At 30.4% G+C, this 21,162-nt stretch overlaps 1 protein-coding gene across 1 annotated transcript; it reads left to right on the top strand.

Moving 5' to 3' along the window:
• Nucleotides 1-84: 84 nt before the first annotated feature.
• Nucleotides 85-16,097, top strand: LOTGIDRAFT_130390 (hypothetical protein; the record flags this gene model as incomplete). The annotated part of the gene is made up of 9 exons (XM_009065286.1): nt 85-200; nt 6,380-6,509; nt 9,183-9,241; nt 12,073-12,211; nt 12,768-12,933; nt 13,224-13,295; nt 13,664-13,974; nt 15,379-15,442; nt 16,021-16,097. The coding sequence occupies 9 exons, from the start codon at nt 85-87 to the stop codon at nt 16,095-16,097; spliced, it is 1,134 nt and encodes a 377-aa protein (XP_009063534.1).
• Nucleotides 16,098-21,162: the final 5,065 nt, after the last annotated feature.

The following is a 21,162-nucleotide window of genomic DNA, read 5'->3' as shown; positions in this document are numbered from 1 at the left end:
TTTGTTTGTATTTTCAGGTTGTTATCAACTTGTTTTTAATGGAGGTGTAAATTATTTAAAGACTTTATTAATCAGTATTTAATCATGAATAAACATCCATGTCAGTTTTATACAGTGGAAGTAGGAGATTCAACGTTTACTATATTAAAACGCTACACTAATCTGCGACCTATTGGTTCTGGTGCTCAAGGCATTGTCTGGTAAGCCATTTCATTCTTTATTACGTAGGAAATGCCAAGTCTTAATTCTGAATTATTACAGTTGGCAGTTGAATGGCCTTGTTTTAGCTTTCTCAATGTAAGAAAGAAAATCTCTTTTTATAAGGAATTATGAAATTTTCTTGCAAGAGATTTATCACTTATCTTCTAATAATCTAACCTACAATTGAATTGGCTTTAGTATAAATTTTGTATAAAGGAGAATTTTTTGATTTCTGTATGTAATGAAATAACTACTATTGGATACAGACTTCAATAACATACTCTTTTTCTGCAGTATTATAATTTATGTCCAAAAGTAAAAAGTAAGTGTTAGATACTTTGCATCTGGTGAAACAGTCACATTTATAGTTGTGATTTGCTGATTTACTTGTCATTGTAAAAAGGCAGCCAGTCACTTAGATGTAATGGGTCTAGGCATAATTTGTCTCATAATACATGTCAATAGAAAGATTAGTTAGATAACAGCTAAAAAAAATTTGCAACATTGCATGGCACCATGACATGTCTAGGTTGTACTTGTACTTCTCCAAGATGCAGATCAGTTAACACAAACATTTGCTATCCAAATTTCAAAGATAGTCTAATATCAGACACAGTCTTCTATGGACATATTATATAAGCTTATCATTATGTATTTCAATATATTCAAAACTGTCTGAAACTCCATTCAGACACCCAATTCTGCTTGGCTGAAATGAATGCCTATTATAATGAATGGTTTGATTGGTGTGAATGACCACTACACAGATCAATAGTTGGTTGGCTATATGAAGACTGACAGCAAGGTATTTGGTACATCTTAGCATTCCATCCTGATGTTATTAACATTGGGGTTAAATCTTACAGACATGTCATATAATATGGAACCAACTAATTATCATTATGACTCTGACTATACTTATTAGTTACTATAACTCTATCAAGGCCTTGAGCCATGCTTGAGATCAGTGTTTCATTATCTTCATTATTTGACCAGTATTTCGTCCGGTGATTATCAGTTTCTGATTATTTCTAGTGCTTATACTTATCTTGTAAACTGACATAAAGTGATCTAAAAGAAATTTCTGCTATTGAGTTCTCCTATTCTACAAATGGAATGGAATTTTTGGTTGAGGTCACTTTCATGTTATTATCAGTTTTTTTCAAATTGACATCAAAATATCAGTAATAAATGCAAGGAAGAATGTCAGTAAATTTTGAGGTGACTAATTTCCCTTTGATGGGCTTATCCATATTAAGGGAAATTTTGACTGAATCATAAATTATTATGTGTACTCACAACTATAACAACAGATAGTGCATGGGTTGTCAACTTGACATAGTTTTTAAGAAATCCACAATAATCTGCATATAGATAAACATGTGTAATTGTAGTATCATCATTCATTAAAATTTCATAGGTGTGATTAATCACTATCACTAACATTGGCTTTTTGAAAGAAGTTCTTTTTTAGTTTCAAATAGATATATGAAATATTGTGTTGAGTTCTGAAATTTGATGGCCTTCAATAATCATAACTGTAATTGGGTAAAAAATATTATTCAGGAAAGTCTATGGCCAAACTGTTTTGTCAAAGTCAAACTAGAAGGAAGTATTCCCAGAGGATCAGAATCATTCTCCCTGAAAAAAATGGTTGTTTCTTTCTATGTTGACGTTTCTTGACAAATATTTTATACAGTAACTGAAAGGTGTGAAATTCCACCTAAGGCTGATTTGTTAAACCATAGAATTGCAATATATTTTTAATGCAATGATGTATTTTGATGATATTTTTGCCTATTTGATCCTGAATGCCATTATGTTCTGTACAATAAGCATAAAGTGAGTATTGTTGTACATATTGTACATATTGATTATATTTATTATGATTCATATATAAACAATTTGATAGGATTCCTTATAGGGAAATTATAGATTATTACTTAAATTCTGATCATAACTGATAAACATTGAAGGTCACTGAGTGGTTTTAAATCAACATTTGTTGATACAAATAAGTTAACACTTTTGTCCAAAACTTAATACATAAATGAAATATCCAATTGTATTTAACTAGCACAATGCTGACTGAAAGTGGTTGTTTAAAGAGAAATCATGATTTAATTCTGATAAAAATGAGAACAATGAATGGGATTTCATCTCAAAATTTGTTGAATTAAAACAACTTTACAGATAAACGCAGCTTCACTGTATTTCACATGGATAAAATCTTAAGTTCACAACTTAGTATCCTTTCTACCAGCTGGTCCTTGTCCAAACCTCTTGACATTCATCTTTCCCGGATTTTCCTAACCCTTTACAGTTGGGTCGACTTGAGTAAAGTTAATTAATCAAGGTCATCCTGACAGAGATTAAAACCCACAACCACCATTTAAGTTACGTTACCAACCGAATGTTTTCACTGCCTGCCAATAGTAGCCTAATTTATGTCATTTCATCTCAATAGACAATCAGAATATCATTGTAGATGTGGATATGCTCAGACATTCTCATATATACCATTATGATACGCTGAATATTGAGTAGACAAAAGTTTGAAAGGAATAAAAATCAATGGCTGATTGCTCAATTAACTTTCCAATCGTCAGTGAATAGTTTAGACCATCTACTTAAGATCTTGCATGCAATTTCTTCTTTCTTGTCTTCCTGATGTAATTAGGGCCTTCAGAGACAACTATTTGTTACTACACTCTATATTGCCGAGTCTAACTGGATATAAATTAGGAATCTTTACTCAATGGCTATTCCCTACTTTCCTCTTGTATGTAACACTGAGTAAATTCAATACAGACAATTCAATTGTTCATTGGAAAGATAAAGATTTAACTCCAAAGGATGAGAAACTTGATATGAACATCCTCAAATTGTTGCTACAGGTAATCCACCATTTCCTTTAACTGGTCCATGTCCACCTTGTAAGAGATCTTTAATGTTGTCATTGAGAATAAGATATTAGACAAATTTCTAAATGTAGGCTAAGCACTTATTAGACCTCACTGACAATGAGTCATCTTCACAATGGTCAAGGTATCATGTCTTTATCTTTTACCTTGACTGAAATGGCTTACTTTCTTGTTCATTGTCAGTGATGTGATTGGATTGTACACCAGAGAATACAGCCTATCAGAGCCCTTGATTTCATGCATAATTTTTTTTTTTTTGGTCTGTAGAGGGCTGTATTTGCTCGTGTACAATTCAATCAAATTGCTGCATTTACAAATTTTCATGAAAGAAGAAAGTGAAACACGGCAGTCAAGGTATAAGATGAAGACGTGATACCTTGACCATTGTGAAGATGAATATGAGTATGCTATAAAGTTCTCTGGATTGATATGACATATTTTCTGTTTCTGCCACAGTTCTATGTTTTTATATAGATAATTTAATTATTGGAGAAATGTCATTTATTTTTTCTGGGATAAATTTTGCTGATGCAAAGCAGCATGTTGTAATCTTATTAGATTTATTACAAACTTCTTGTCATGTAGGCCTAGTTTTTATAGTGGCAATATTCATTTATTTGATATTAAAAGCTAATTAAGAAAAAAGGATTGCATTGTTGGAAGTTTCAGTTCTATGCTAATCCTTAACAAAGGGAAATGCTATTTTGATATTTGACCTCATAATCTTCAATGGTTTTGGATTCTTGGCAATTTTTTTATAAAGCTCTCTGATTCAGATCTACATTTGTAATCTCAGAGGGGTTTTAATTTGAATCATATTAAAGCAAGTATTATTTCATTAGTAGAAAGTAAAGCATTATAAACAGATTTATTTATCATTTTATGTCATTTTAAGTGTGTCTTTTGTCTGTTATGAACTTGAAGCAGTTTATTCATTTGACAGTTATCTGTTTAAAATGTATTACAATAATCAGTGTTCTGTTAAGAAAATACTGAGAGTGATTTTGAAATGAGGGGGATTTGGACCTACTGTGCTTACCTTAGCACACAGCTCTCTGACATACCAGCAATCCTACAATCCCAGTGTAAAGGATGTCACTATGATGAGTGGTGGAGGAGAGGAGGATCTTTACCACAGGCCCTTAGCTAGCCCAGGGTCTTAGCCAATTTTGCAATTCTTTATATCAATAATCTTTGACCTCTGTGTCAACCAATCTAATTATACTGGGCTAATACAAAACAACTAGTGTAAAAGTGTGTTTCAATAAGTTAAGTTTGGTGGACTTGATAAACTTGACTATAAATGCTGGAAATACACCTGTTGATCGAGTCACATAATCGCACTGCTGGAGAGGAAAGCAATTTGATTGGCTGAATGTAACATAGCGCAGTATTTAAACCCAAACTGGATTAACCACAAAAAAAAAAAAGGCCAACTAAAACAGAACAAGTGTTTGACATTCTTTGGAAAATTATCATTTAGGTAACTGGGCCTAAGTTAGGAGACTACATTCCAATTTTCCTTGAGCCTTTCCTTGATACAGTGAACTGTGTGAATTATATGACAATGATATTAAACTGGACAAGCGTCTATATACCTCACTCTACTGGAATGTGTGGAGATGTCTTCATTCATGTTGTTTGCTTACAGCCATTGATCAGTAATCAATAATTCTGTCTGTTACTAAACTATTCATCTACTTTATTTCAACATACACCTAGTCACTTGTTTCTATAACATATTTTATACAGTTGTTCAATCTGGTATTTCCAAGTCATTTACACTACAGTATTTACCAATTAGCAGAGTAGTCAAGTCCATTTTTTGTCTGTGATTATTTGAGTAAGATTTTCAATTCACCATATAATCTATTCAATGTGCATGCTGAAACATATTAAGTTCTCATATACTGAAAATAAGTGCATATATGTCTTAACTATTATCAATGAACATTCTATAGAATCCTAAAAGCTCTGGCAATAGAATGAATCAGATTTTAAAGTGCTACTACGTCTTAGCATGAAAATCAAATTTAAGTTCTCGAAATGGTCAATATGAGTATATATTCATCAGCGAACTTACCTGGTGTCATAAAGTTACAATTTAAAAAAATCATAAAACTAAGTAATAATTGAAAAACACTTAATCTTAATATTAAGTGTTTTTCAGTAGTTGATTACATATTTATGTATAATAAGTAAGTTTTTGGATTTATAGGATTATATAAGGATCCTGTTATTTATGACACCAGGTATATCTACTGATGAATATATGCTCTTATTGGCCAAGTTTAAAAGTCTTAAATTTTATGTTCATTCTAAGACATAGTATTCCTTTAATATGCATGGGCCTTATTCTTGAATAAAGGTAGTTTCTATGGCGAAAAATTATAATATTACTACCGATAACACAATATGTGGACCATTTACTTAGGTAGCCTAGTTTCCTACTAAGTGACAAATGAGAAAAGGGAATATAAAACAGTCCAGTTGGAACGTTAAATCTGAAATTTTATTGTATATATTGTGAACTCTACAAAACATACTTGATATATGTTATTTAATTCTCCTAAAAGTTTCATCAAGAATAAAAAAGCTCTCTAGATAAAAAGGTCTGTACTGTTTTATCTGAAAACTAGATTGAAATATAGTCTCAGACAGTTTATTTCCATTTAAAACATCTTTAACCATCTAGATGAATAATTTTAATAGTTAGTTTGTCCAAGACTTGTTTAAATACGACTTGCCTACTGTAGAGATTAATTGAAATCCTTTTTAAGTCTTTCTGAATTTGAAATAAGTTTTTTAATATGACTTTAGAGAGTTTGATACACCCCACATCTCTGGTCTGACTGTATTTATTTGTACTTACTACTTACGCTTACAAATAAAAACAGTAGTTCTCAATGAATTTTGAATTCATATATATATTTTCATAAAATATAGTTATACTTTTTGTGATTTAAAAGGGATATTTTTAGCATGCTTATGAAATATGACACAATTGTAAAATATGACAGGCGTTATCAAATATTAATTTAATATCTGATTAGAATGCTTTTAACAACTATACACATCATAATGTGAATATGAGAAGAGATATATATCATATATATATATGACCTTGATTAAAAGCAAATATTGTTTCCTTGAAATTTCAAACAAAAATAGATCTTAAAAACCATGAAAGGTTAAAGACATATTGATATTGATATTCTCTGTATAACAGACTTAATATGTGGTTTTTTTTTCAGTGCTGCCAATGATACAGATACAGGTCAAAATGTAGCCATTAAAAAACTTAGTCGTCCCTTCCAGAACGTAACCCATGCAAAAAGAGCATACAGAGAATTTGTGTTGATGAAACTTGTTAACCACAAAAATGTAAGTAATAAAGTTTTATTGTGATTCATATTTGTAAAATGTATCTGTCGTCTAACAATTGTAGTAATCTAACATTTGCAGTAGGCTTGTGGCATTAAAAACACCCTGAACAAATTATGATTCTTACCATCAAATTGATAAAGATAATTCTATACAGAATTTAAAAGCTTTTTCTCACTCGAGATTTGAAAATATATGAGATCTGGTGTATTGTATCCAACTTAACCTTTAATGCTAAGAACTATAGTGATTATAATCAGCTTTGTAATATGTCATTTCAATGCTATTATATAGAGTTTATGACAGAGACATATTTATCTTTAGCTTAATTTAAGCTATCTTAAGGATGGCCTTGAAACCAAACACACAGCTCATATTAAACTCCTTTTAAGAAAAAGACCAATTAGCAGAACATCTTTAAAGGAAAAGCTAAAAAAATCAGTAATTACATTCCATAAGAATTGTGTAAGCTTTTTATAAACTTTTAAGAATTAAATTGCGCAACAAGATCGTAACAATTAAACCAACTGTTTCTTTACTATAATAGATTCGATTTAAAATACAGGATATCAGATGTATTTCTAGAAAGTGATACAGGTAGCTGAAATTAAGCTTTATCAGCTGGTAAAGTAAATATATATTCTAATTACTCGTATATCCCTTGTGCTAAAATGAATGAAATTAAGATAGCAATGTTGATTTTTGGCCAAATTCTTCTCTTTGAGGAAGGAAAATCCATAAGACGGTAATTAGAATAGTGACATGAATTATAAACTCATCGACTAGTTTCAAGAATTTCAATAATTTTATCAGTAGAATCAGTTTCATTGATTTAGTAAATATTACAAGTGTATAAAGTTAGATTGAATGGAGACTTGAATATACTGCCAAGAGAATTGAAAACTCCAGTCTCATCAATCAGCAGCCTAGTGCTTGTGATCATCTTCTTGTGTTTGTCTTTGTAAAAAAAAATAACAGACGCAAGTTTGCTTTATTAGATGATATTACAAAGCAGTATCTGTTTTAATTGGAAATTTGATTCCAAGTCGAAAATAGATAGAGATATGTAAATTCATTGTAGAATTTAAGTTACATATTTTTGGAAATTCCACATTATATATTTTAATCTTAATTAGCATGATAAACTTATCATAAACAACTTTAAAATTTATCAAAAAATACATAAGATGTCCAATATTTTAATTTTAATGATGCAAGATTTTCACTATCTCAATAGCTTCATCATGCAAAATTTCTAAAGGCATTATATAGCTTAATGATAAAATTGTACAAGATTTCCTCCATGTCATAGCTGAAACATACAACATTTTCACTGTGTAACTGGGTAAAAAAACTGCATTATAATCGGAAATATACGGTAATATATAAGATTTCCACCATGTTAATAGGATAATCATACAAAATTGCCACCATGTTATAGCCACTGTGTTAATATACTAATCATATACAAGATTTCCACCATGTTAATATAGCCTAATCATACAAGATTTACAACAAGATTGCCACCATGTTATTACCATTGTGTTAATATACTAGTCATAATTATATAAGATTGCCACCATGTTATAGCCACTGTGTTAATATACTAATCATATACAAGATTTCCACCATGTTAATATAGCCTAATCATACAAGATTTACAACAAGATTGCCACCATGTTATTACCATTGTGTTAATATACTAATCATAATTATATAAGATTGCCAACATGTTATAGCCACTGTGTTAATATACTAATCATATACAAGATTGCCACCATGTTATAGCCACTGTGTTAATATACTAATCATATACAAGATTGCCACCATGTTATAGCCACTGTGTTAATATACTAATCATATACAAGATTGCCACTATGTTATAGCCACTGTGTTAATATACTAATGAACTAATCATATACAAGATTGCCACCATGTTATAGCCACTGTGTTAATATACTAATGAACTAATCATATACAAGATTGCCACCATGTTATAGCCACTGTGTTAATATACTAATCATATATAAGATTGCCACCATGTTATTACAACTGTGTTAATGTACTAATCATATACAAGATTGCCACAATGTTATTACAACTGTGTTAATGTACTAATCATATACAAGATTGCCACAATGTTAATAGGCTAATCATACAGCAGTGTACTATACCTAGACTGAATAAATCATGTCATCCTGATATTGTGTGTGGTGTGTGGTTCAGTCTTGTAGGCTTATATTCACACAAGATTTTTCTGACTATTATGAACTAATAATACAAGATTTCCAAGTAATCAGACTGTGTAGTAATGTGTGAAGGAAAGTTTGTATATAAGACTGACCATTTTAACCCTAAGCCATTTACTATATTGATAGTAAATCAAGTAAATTGATTGCCAAGAATAGATACACTTACGCTGTCTCTCTCTTAAATAAAAGTATTGAGCTTTTTAACTTGATTATGGTTCTTTTATATTTAGTATGTGGCACTTAATGTCATTTCATAATGTTATAGTTGGTAGTTTGATCAATGATTTTCTTAGACTTGTCTTAACAGACTATTTCAATAATAAAAAAAATAGGCATTTACAACAATATTAGAACAGTAGCCTTCATCTCCAATCCTTCTTTTCAACAAAATGACTCAATGTTTCAATTTTTACTATTGTAGATTATAGGTTTATTAAATGCATTCACTCCCCAGAAGTCATTAGAAGATTTTCAAGATGTGTAAGTTATCATTTTCTATTTTAGAAACTTTCCCAACTTCCTTTTCCAGATCAGATTGACCTCCTTACTGAAATAGGGGTATATCAAGTTTGAAAAAAATCTGCCAGCCTATTCATACTTATATGCATTCATGTTATGTAGACTGACAAGGCTCTTAATTGTTTTATTCCAGAACAGCTTGAATTAGATTATAAGCAAACTGCACAGATCAATTTCTATCTGAGGTGGTTTCTATTATTCTTTTCTTTATATGATACAGAATAAGCCTGAGGATTAGAGCTTTAAATCAGTTCAATGTTTACAAAGAATAAATTTATTTCACTTTCTACATTTAATCAGAATTTCTTTTGTCAATCAGATTTGATTATGGGCTTTTTCTCAATGATGTAAATTCCTATTTTCAAGCCTTATAGGATCATTAACTCACAGAATCTGTCACAATGGATGGATGTAATTTCTTAATGCCTAGGAAAACCAACAAGCATTTTATGGCCACTGGCAGCAACTGCAATTTCCACTTAAAATGAGAGTCTCCAAACCTGGTACTGATTCTTTGATTTTATTCATGAGATATTAGATCTAGTGGAACAACTCTTTCAACAAAATCAAAAAGGAAATTATCTTTCTGTAAGAGGATCAAAATGGACAACGGTGTCGCCATAGAAACCAAAAGACAGTTAGAAGTGGTAGGGGGTGGTACATGAGTAAAATGATGTATAATGAAATGACTGTCTAGTCAAAGTATCAAGAATATTGATCTATGATATAAACTGTTAAGAGAACTAGGCTATAGCTACCACAATGACGTATTACAGTGTTGAAGAATTATTGATAAATCTCCAGTACTAATCACTAGGATTACTAGCTTACTAACTACTATCTTGTCTTTATATTATAAAACAAAAGGATAAGTTATCAGATATAAGACAATCATTATTACCAATAGCAAATTGTTATTTTCTACTCATGTAATTTACACATCAATTCTAGCTCCATCATTTATTTCACTTTCGTTTACGTAACCAGGACTTTTTTCTCTTCATTTGGGATTGAAGGCCAACTTTATAAGGATAATTTCATATGGGAATTACAATCTAATAATCTAATTTAAATTAGTGTAGGCAGGAAAAGTAAGATCGAATACCCACAGGCTTTCTTTTTTTCTGATTTTCTCAACTTGGTAAAAAAGAATTTCAATGATTATAGAAGAAAGCTGTGAATATAGAAGCTCTAGAAAATTTTATATTGTTACCTTAATAGAATTTTTAAAAACTGATTTGCACATAACCTGAGGCAAAGAGATAACCAATTGCTATAAGATGATGATAATAAATCATAGCTATAGAATAAGAATGGGTGAGAATGTGTATTTTAGATTTCAAGAGCGATCACAGTTTTCAATAATATTGTTATTTTATAATCAGCAATCTAATGTTAGCTGCTTTTGATGGCAAATATCTGAATTGACTAATAAATGCAGAAACATGAAAACCTTTTTAACCATTTGGCATTACATCTGTCATTGATTTTGTTCTGCTTAAATGTATCAGATATAATTTTCAATTTAAGAGGTAGTATCATAGAGGTAGGACATAAAATTAAAGGTCTCCAACTTGGTCAACAAGTTATATTCATCATTTGGACTTACCAGGTGCCATGACTAAAGAATAGAGTCCTTATATAAGACAATATATATTCATTAAACTAAGTAATTTTGAAACTTTATGTTTCAATAATTACTTAGTTTAATGAATTATTAATTAGTTTTATGGATTTGTTGAATAGATTGTTTTTTTTTGTAACATACAGAACATTTATATGGCCCCTTGACGTGTCTAGATTGTCTATTATGTAATATAAAATAATTATATGGCCCCATGTCTAGATTGCCTTTTCTGTAACATAAAACTTAACATAAACTACCAGTAATGTACAAGTGTAGTCATTTATCAATATATTTATTTCATCTGAGATATTGTGTACAGTAGTTTAAAATCAATAGTTGATTAACCTAGTCTACAGGAGGTACTCCAATATAACTAGTTTCTCTCTGGCTTACGACAGTCTAATACCAGGCAACAATGGCATTTACATATTGCCAACTGGAAATTGACATTTCTTTAGCTTGTGATTACTAGTAATGATGTATAAACATAAAACTTTTGAAAAGGATAATAATGGCCTCATCCAAACTACTTTGATGTTTTATCGAATTCAAAATTAATGAATTAATAAAATTTTGATTATGATACCACACTTGAGGCACTCTTATCATGCCCTTAGTTAAATTAGACCTCAGTAAGGAAGCCTTAAGGAAGTGACGGGGCTATAAGTAATTACTGTTGAGTGGGATAAGTTGCACATATCTTGAGATAATGATAATTTAGCACAGTACATCAGTATTGGTTAAGGCTATTTTACTTTATGTTTGGTCAGTTTACACCAACAGTTGAAAATATCTCTGCTCTGATTCAACCCTTAGGAATAAAATTTCACGCTTTTTCCTCTACTAAATTATTTATTGTATTAAAGGGATACTACGTTTTAGGATAAACAGAAAATTTAAAAATTTTAAACTCGTTCAAAAAGAGCAAATATTCATCAGTAGACATACCTGGTGTCATAAAGAACATAACAGGATCCTTATATAATCCTATAAATCCAAAAAACTTAATAAAAATGCAATCAACTATTGAAAAACACTTAATATTATGATTAAGCGCTTTTCAATAATGACTTAGTTTTATGAATATTGACCATTCTTGAGAATTAAATTTCATGTTTATTCTAAGACGTAGTATCACTTTAAGTATGTCTGTTTGAATTTTCAGATATCTTGTTATGGAATTAATGGATGCCAATTTATGTCAAGTTATACAGATGGATTTAGACCATGAACGAATGTCCTATTTATTATATCAAATGTTATGTGGTATTAAACATTTACATAATGCAGGCATCATTCATAGGGTAAGTATATATGAACCTTTTTGTGCCTATTAGGGATTGCAAAGGGCTGTAACAGTTCAGCATCAGAGCCAAAATGAAACAGAAATGATCGTTCAGGTTTCATAATTACAAGGCATCAGTTTACATCATTATATTGAACTATTACAGCTCATGTTTGCATAACTTTTGACTTCAAATCCTCAATATTAAGTAGAGTATCAATAAAACTAAGACAGACAAATTGATTTTTTCTTCAAGTGTCCAAAAGTTATTTGTTCTGTATCTATCTTGTGGTACAGAAATTGGCTTTTGATCTTTCTGAAGATACTCTTTGTCTAGAGGTTAGGTCAAGAAAAATAGAACTATTAATAAATTTAAAATTATTAATGACTAGTAGAACTAGTTTATTAACTACTAGAATCATGTTGATTCAATTTTTGAATATGTAGATTATTATATATTTTGTGATTTGGTATTAACTTTTCATTTTTGTGAAAAATCTATAGAAAGTATAAACCCAGTAGGCCTAATGTTCTTGTTTCTATCATAATTTAGAAATGATTTATTTTACCTTCAGGACTTAAAACCAAGCAATATTGTAGTCAAGTCAGATTGTACATTAAAGATTCTAGATTTTGGTTTAGCTAGAACAGCTGGTACAGGGTTTATGATGACACCTTATGTTGTAACAAGATATTACCGAGCGCCAGAAGTCATATTAGGAATGGGTTATCAAGCTAATGGTAAGACTAAAAAGCTTATATCTTTTCTTTAATGGGATTGTAAAGAAATGAGCCAATGGGTTATGCAATTCTATTATACCTAACTAAGCCTTTCATATGTAACTATTGCATAGGGCCTTAGATATTATTTGCACATTTTGAAAGTGATGTCTTATAGTTTAAGCATTTCTATAAAAATGTATTTTTTAGTGGCTTATTTAATATGTTCAGAACATAGTTTAACAATTTTTTGGAATCTATATAGGTCTATATGCCGATCATACGTTGAATAAATGTATTTTATCTTACAGTTGATATATGGTCTGTAGGGTGTATAATGGCAGAATTAATTCGTGGTAATGTAATGTTTCCCGGTACAGATCGTATCCTTTAATATATCCATGTCAATCTACTATTTTCATCTGTCAGCAAAGTCTTTGATTGTAAATTTAAGGTTTTTTGATAAATATCGGTGACCAAGTATAGAATATCTGAAACATTTTGTAAAACAGGTTTATGTTCTTATAACTCCATCATGACATTTGCTGAAATGGCAATACCATCAGCCCTTTATTGCAAAAATAATTCTGTGCTGTATTATGTAAGATTGGAGTCAAAAATAGTCTTATTCCTGAAAGGACTGACTGTTTCTCAGGCACACAACAATCAAAGATGCCACTTACTCAGCCATCCAGGTAATACACAAAAGGCTCTAGCCAAATAGTACTATTTTTCTTAACCTAACCTCTAGACATTGATCAGTGGAATAAAATTATAGAACAATTAGGAACACCAAGTCAATCATTCATGCAGCGCTTACAACCTACTGTTAGAAATTATGTTGAGAATAGACCTAAACATAGTGGTTATAATTTTGATAAACTTTTCCCCGATGTATTATTTCCCCCTGATAGTGCTGAACATACTGGCCTTAGGGCTACCATGGCGAGAGAATTATTAGGTAAAATGTTAGTTATTGATCCAGAAAGAAGAATCTCAGTTGATGATGCTTTGAATCATCCTTATATTAATGTCTGGTTTGATAATGAAGAGGTCAATGCTGTAAGTTCCTTTACTTTTCTTTCATAGAACCAGCTTGTGATAGTTATTTGTACAGTTGTCTTAAAGGAATGCTACCTTTTAGATTGAACATGGATTTACTGCATTATACTAGGATTATGTTCTATAGTTATGACACCACTGATGAATCTATACTCTTATTGGCCAATTTTCAGATGTAAATTTTATGTTCATTCTAAGAGGTCGTGGGAGCTGCAGTGGCTCAGTGAGTTAAACGCTGGCTTGCTAACCTGAAGGTCCACAGTATAGGTGGACATGAATCCTTTTTTTCAACTCATTTTCCCCTTGTCAGTGATGCATGTCTGAATGGCTGACATGGGAAAAGTGTCTAGTTGTTTGGACAATAATCCGCAGCCCCATGTGCTACATCGTATGTTAAAGATCATTCAACAATTGGAGTAGGCTAATGCCACTGTCCTAGCAAAACTTCTCTCACCATCTAACTTCTCTCACAGTCTTTATTAGCTCATTAGGTGTAAAAAAGTAGGACCTAAAACTCTATTCATTTTATCTCTAAGAGGTTTTATTCCTTTATAGGGATTTACAATACTACTCTATTTTTTGGAAAAAAATTTACTGTTATATGCCTTTCTTCTGCATCTGTAAAAGATTTTGCAGTTTAACCATATCACTTTATTTTATACAGTTCTTTTTATTTTTTTAATGATCAATTTAAGAGGGTCTATTTATAGACGAGATAACAGTCATGATGATTTGGACTATAATCAATTCTGATAGGCATCAAGAACATTTTCCAGTATTTTATTATACCACCTGGCACTTGATAAAGGAGATAGTTGTTTTATATCAGATTAGAAATGTTTCTGTTTACTGCAATTACTTCAATAATCAATACAAACCTACAGATGGTCATTTCTGTAAATGTTGCTGGACCATACTGTAATAAAGGCATCATTAAAAGTGGGGATAAATGCTATATTTATAGTATATTTAAAGTATTGATAACATTATAGTTGTACACAGGGTTCAATTTAAGTGGTGGCCCATCACGGTGTGCTAATTAAAATAATCATTTTTGCAATCCAATATTAGAATTTATCACAACGATCTCCAGATCAAACCAATATATTCTTTTTCGTGAGGATTTTCGGCCAAATCTTGAAATATATGGCAACATTCGGCAGTCTCTATATTATTAAGAAATTAACGTCAGAGGAAATATCGCTCTGAAGTCTACAACTGGAACAACTATTGAATTTTTATGTAATGCAAATCAAAGTTTAACTTAATAAGACAGAATTTTACATGATGGATTTTGCAATCCAAATTGATCCCTGGTTTTGCAGCATTTTGATGTTTTTCAAAGGCAGTATGGTTGACAACTAGTGCAAAAATATTTAACAACAATAATTGATTATTTTACAGCCAGCACCAGGTCCTTATGATCATTCTGTTGATGAAAAAGAACATTCAGTTGAAGAATGGAAACGTATGTATTATTATCATATATCAGACAAATCATTTAATGTTCTATGTTCTATAAAACTTGAACGATGTTTTTTAAATTGTTTTTATAGAATTCTCTCAACTAGGGTGGCGCTTTAAGTTTGCATTTTCAGAATTCATGAAATCAACCAAAATTTTCAATAAAAAAACAGTTGGAACAGGGCTCAAAATGCGCTACATGTACGCCAAAAAAATAAGTAGGTGTATACCAAATTCAAAATGGCGGTAAAAGGAATTGAAGGCTAAAATTTTAATGTGACATATCTGGTTTCATACTGAAAAATTTTCAATAAAAAAACAGTTGGAACAGGGTTCAAAATGCGCTACATGTACGCCAAAAAAATAAGTAGGTGTATACCAAATTCAAAATGGCGGTGAAAGGAATTGAAGGCTAAAATTTTAATGTGACATATCTGGTTTCATACTGGTTGATTACCGCCTAGAAATGGAACAGACTGAACCTGTCCAGAACTCACCAATCAAGCACCAACAATAAATACAGATGTACTGAGTCAAAGTTACTCCCCTTTTGTAATGTGAAAAATATTGTTTCTTCCACAGGTTTAATATATAATGAAGTTATGGAATATGAGAACAGAGAAAGACAGAGAGCTATGCAAAATCATGCAGGTTGGTAACTCGTTAAAATTCAACTTGTCATTGTATCACACCAGAGTGTCTTGTCTAGCCATCTTGGTCATCGATATTACAAGGATACTTTGCACAGATATACATCATCACGTTGTTGTGTCTCAAAAGGGATGAATGGTTGGCGACCCTGTGAAATATTGGAGAAGTATCACAGTAGTTAATTCAGGATACATTGGTCAAGCAACTTAAGTTGCTCATTTTGAAGCTTCTCAGAATCATAATATTACTATGCAGTCTGAGTTTTTGCCAATCAATGTTTGTCAATGTTATTCTTTTTAATAATTTTTTTTTACAGCAGCTGATGGGGCAACTCGCAACGATTTGTCAGCAGAAAAATTGGGAAATAGTTCACCCAATCCTAGCCATCGAAGTTAATCTTTGTAGACATTATTGTACATTATACGCATAATTTATTTGTTTGTTTGTGGTCTCAGCCATGGCGTTCAATAAGTTGGAGATTGGTGGAAATTTCTTAAAGTGGGCTTCAAACACAACACTGTTTTAACTTTTATAGTCAAACTTTTATCATTTTAACAGGAATTTTTCATTTTAATCTCCTTGCCAATTTTATTATCATTAATAGTCTAACAAAGATAGTAATACAGTGAGGTTTTCAAACAGTCTATTTTATTTCAGGGTAGACTAAATGCTATTTAAAACTGTACAAATTGTGTTCATTAACACTTAAACTACCTCAAAATAAAATGGACTGTTTGTGTTGATGTTATTGTCTTGAGGCATGTATAAATATCTGTGTTGGATTATACATAGACATCATGAGTTATATAGTTATTTATAGTTAAAATAGTTTCATTGATTAGAATTGATCAGGGTCATTAGATAATCTAATCTCATCTGCATATTAAGTCTATAATCATTATTGACGTCTGCAAGTCAATGGTAAATTTTAAAAACTGAATTCAAGGCATTTATGTTCTTATGTAAGCATAAATTTTCCTTAAAGTCCCATATAATACAGACCTTCAATGATCATGAAAGGTTGCTTGATATTTTATCAACATTGGTATTGGAAATGCTCAAAGTATTATTTGTCTCTGTTGAAGAATATTGTTGGCAGCCATGTTTTTCTCTGATATTAATTTCATTCTGTATGATAACTTCTGCCAGTACTATTAATTATTTTATTATCAATAGGTCACAGTTAACTTTCTCTGCTCTAAAATAATATTGTTTATCTGCCTGGAAGTAATCCACAATTTTTTTTTTTTTTTTTTTTTAACATTTTGAGATGAAATGTCAGTTATAATGTTAATTTTATTTTTAAATCAAGTTTGGTGAGTTCTGCTCGTTTGGGATTCATGGAACATGGTTCAAAACTTGTTCCACATGCACCGAAAAAATAATATAGGTGTTGACAGAATTCAAATATACATACAGTTCGATTGAGCAAAGAATTGGAACACACGGAACCTGTTCCAAACTCACCAATCGAGCTCATCCAAGATAAATTAAAACTTACTGTTTTAATGATGATATTTTTGAATAAAGGGTGATAAGATAATGTAGGGGTGGCTTGTAAAAATTTGCTTTGTTTTTTGTTTTACTGTATAGTTATGGTACATTGTGATGCATTCCATGTGAAAATTAATATTATTATTATTATGTAGTGTAAAGGGTTGTGAACCACATTTATGTTTGGTTTTTTTTTAAGTTAGCAGAAGTATGAGAAAGTTTTGTTGTAAGCATGTTATGTTTTCTAGTCAAATGAACCTATATTTGAAAGAAGAAATGAAATTGATAATTGTATATAAATTTCTATGAATATTTTTGGGTTAATTCTGAAGTTACTTATTCAGCAGACTGTAAATTCTGCAAAAGTAGTTTTGGATGTTTGGTTGAAAGTCAATAAAAAAAATGTTATTTAATACCCAAAATTTGTAGTTTCCTTGTATGGTGTATTTCTAATCCTCCAATAGGCAACACAATATTCAGTGTCACACTGAAATTTTTGAACTAAAACTGTGTCTGATGTTTTGTTGCCCTTAACATCATGGCCAAAACAATTTTACCTCACAATTATACAGGGCAAGATAATTGGTCTTAGTTTTTATGAGTAGACAAATTATTCTTATACTGTAACTATAGTCCTATACATTGTTAAGCATTACAAGATTCATCAAGTTGGGAATATAGAATAAGATTTGAATTTTAGACACATGGGAGGTGAAAGGGATATAGTCAATGGATAGATAGATCTTATTCAGCTGTCTGTATCACTTTTCAGAGTTAGAATCTTACTTTGGATTCTTTAGCAATTCAGCAACATTGGAAGTTAAATTTTTCAATGCCATAATGATATCAACAAAAACTGCTCGGATTTCGTTCTGAGAATTGATAAGAATGGATCAAACTGATTAGGAATATTTCAGTGACTGTGTCCCTACAATATCTCCAAAATTTGGATTAAGTAATGCAGAACAAGAATTAATCTTACTGATATTTTGTATAAATATGATTGCTGTTGTTAATATTTAAATATTTTCTAATGAACTAATGAATTGTATTATAAAGAGATATATGGATTGTATGTACTGTACTAGTTAATAATTTATCTTTCCTTTATTATTTTCTAATTTAATTTTTAACTATGCAATATTCAATCCTTTTGTTGTAGATGAAATTTTATGTAGGTAAACTATATTATACCGGTATTTTCTTATTTCTTTAGCTTTGTAGATGTGAATTTATTTTAAAAAATCATTATCGAATCTTTGTAATTTTAGTGAAAGAAACAATGACTATAATTCTATGGTGCATTTTGTTCATTAAAGTAAGAATTTTGGTAATTTAGTTGAAAAATTTATATCCAACAAAAAAAAAAAAAGAGTACAAAAAGCACTCAAAACTTCATAAAACATGATATTCCTACACAATGTTTATTGAATATTTTTACACCATTCTTAATTCTTTGATCAGTATCAGGCTTGGTATATTGGCATCATTAATTAGTAAATATTCATTATGTTCATTATTACAGTAGTTCTGAACACACTATTAGTTAGTCAAAAATATTACTGTGAACCATTTGGAAACCGAAACCTTATAGATAGAAGAGATTGCATTGCTCTCCAATTTGAATGTTCTGGGAAATTCTCAGTAAGAATTGAAATTTTCTATTGATGAAATTTGTTGTTTAATAAATTCACATTGGAAAAATACAGTCTTGCTCCTTAAAATTTTTGCATGAAAATATTCACATTTCAGACTTTTTATTATTTTTTCATTCTTTTAACTGAACCAAAAGACAATGTAGGACTCTTGGTTGTGTATTTTAGTTAATGTTTCAATTTATACACGAATGATCAGCAAAATGTTCCGTTATTCTGAATTTTGTAGACAGTAGATGTCAATGTCCTCGATTGCTTAGAAAATCTTTGACAGATTTAGAACTTTATAGTTAGATTCAATGTCTACAATTTTATAACAAAACCTTTGTTTATAACCTACCATATAAAACTGTTGTTATATTGCCATAATGTTGTGTACATTATATTCCAAGATATGTTTGGTTAAAGTTATATTTCCATTTCTACTGGTATGTGTATGTTCTGCTTGTATGTTGAATGCTTGTGCTCTTAGTTGTGTACAGTAATTTGAGCTTCATTGAAAGGGGAGAAGGTGGTTTTTAATTTGTTTGAATTATTCACAACATGATTCCCAGGTATTACTTTGGTATGCTTTTCACATCTGACAACAAATTAGTTTTACTTGAGCAGAATTTACGAGTCTTTGATTCTTAAAAACATTATACAAAATGTAGTCTTCAAATTGACATAAATTTAGCCTCATCATCATCATATTGCTCCGCCCACTTTCTGGTTTAAGACATTCAGAGATAAAGGGTTTTAGGAATTTTAATTTGAATTAAATTAGGCTAGGAGGCCAAAAGCTGTATATATCTCTAGCAATGCTAAAATAAAAAAAATATGGATGAAATGGTCTTTTTATATAAAGAAATGGAATATAAGGGAGATCAACACCCACTCTGTTTGGGGTAATCATTATTGCTCAAACTTGCAACTCTGAAGTTGGTTAGCAATAGTAATTGACATTTTAAGTCTGGCCCTAACCATACCTGTATCGAGCTAAATCAATCAACAGTTTTCATGGAATTAAAAACGATAATTGAACTTTTCTATCATTATTTATTTGTTCATCTCTCATTTTTACATCTCTTGCACAAGACATACTTCTATCAACTTCATAATCAGCAAGTATACATACATTTTCATTTTACAAATTATATTCAGCCTTGCTTTAAATGTTTGGTACTTTTCATTCAAAAATCAGAACAGTTTCTACACAAATTGTAGACATATGAAATTCATTTAACAAATTATTTACATGCCACATTATAACTTTGCTTCTGTTCAAAGAGTTAAGAGAGGCATATCAGTGTGAACACAAAAGCTTCTAATTCTAAACACTTAAACTATAAAGGGATTGTGAAGTGGTTTTTAAATTTTTTATGTGTATCGGGGGGACACTGATAGCGTCAATTTGCACCATTCCAATTTTGAATCAGACGACTGTGGTTCCTGCAATTCCACTAAAACTAAGTGTTTGATGACATCACTAATTGCAAAAGGTGTTATGTGATAAAGCATATTTTGGAATTAGTGGTGTCATCAAACACTCATTTTCAGTTAAATTGCAGGAACCACAGTTGTCTGATTTAAAATTGGAATGGTGTAAACTGATGCTATCAATGTGCCAGATACACATAATCTTTTTAGAAAACTTCTCAATACCTTTAAGTGAAAATCAAAGTTTGTGAAATCAAAACAGATGTTTATTTATATACACAAATCATCATAATTAGAAATTAGAACAAGTTTGTGAATTGTTTTCATGTAGCACTAGAATAATGAGGCAAGGTCACTTGGTACAACAATATACTATAAAGCATTTCAATAATCAATAAAAATAAAGTGAGCTTAAAATATTTCCTACATGTTGAACATGAATGCAATCTATTCACACTTAAAAATAACATCTCTGAAAATATACAGCATCTATACAAGTTATGTA

This window comes from Lottia gigantea (assembly GCF_000327385.1).
Source record: "Lottia gigantea unplaced genomic scaffold LOTGIsca_69, whole genome shotgun sequence".
NCBI classification, from domain to species: Eukaryota; Metazoa; Mollusca; class Gastropoda; family Lottiidae; genus Lottia; species Lottia gigantea.
Note: the sequence above shows the minus strand (reverse complement) of the source record. Positions and strands in the feature narration are given on the sequence as shown.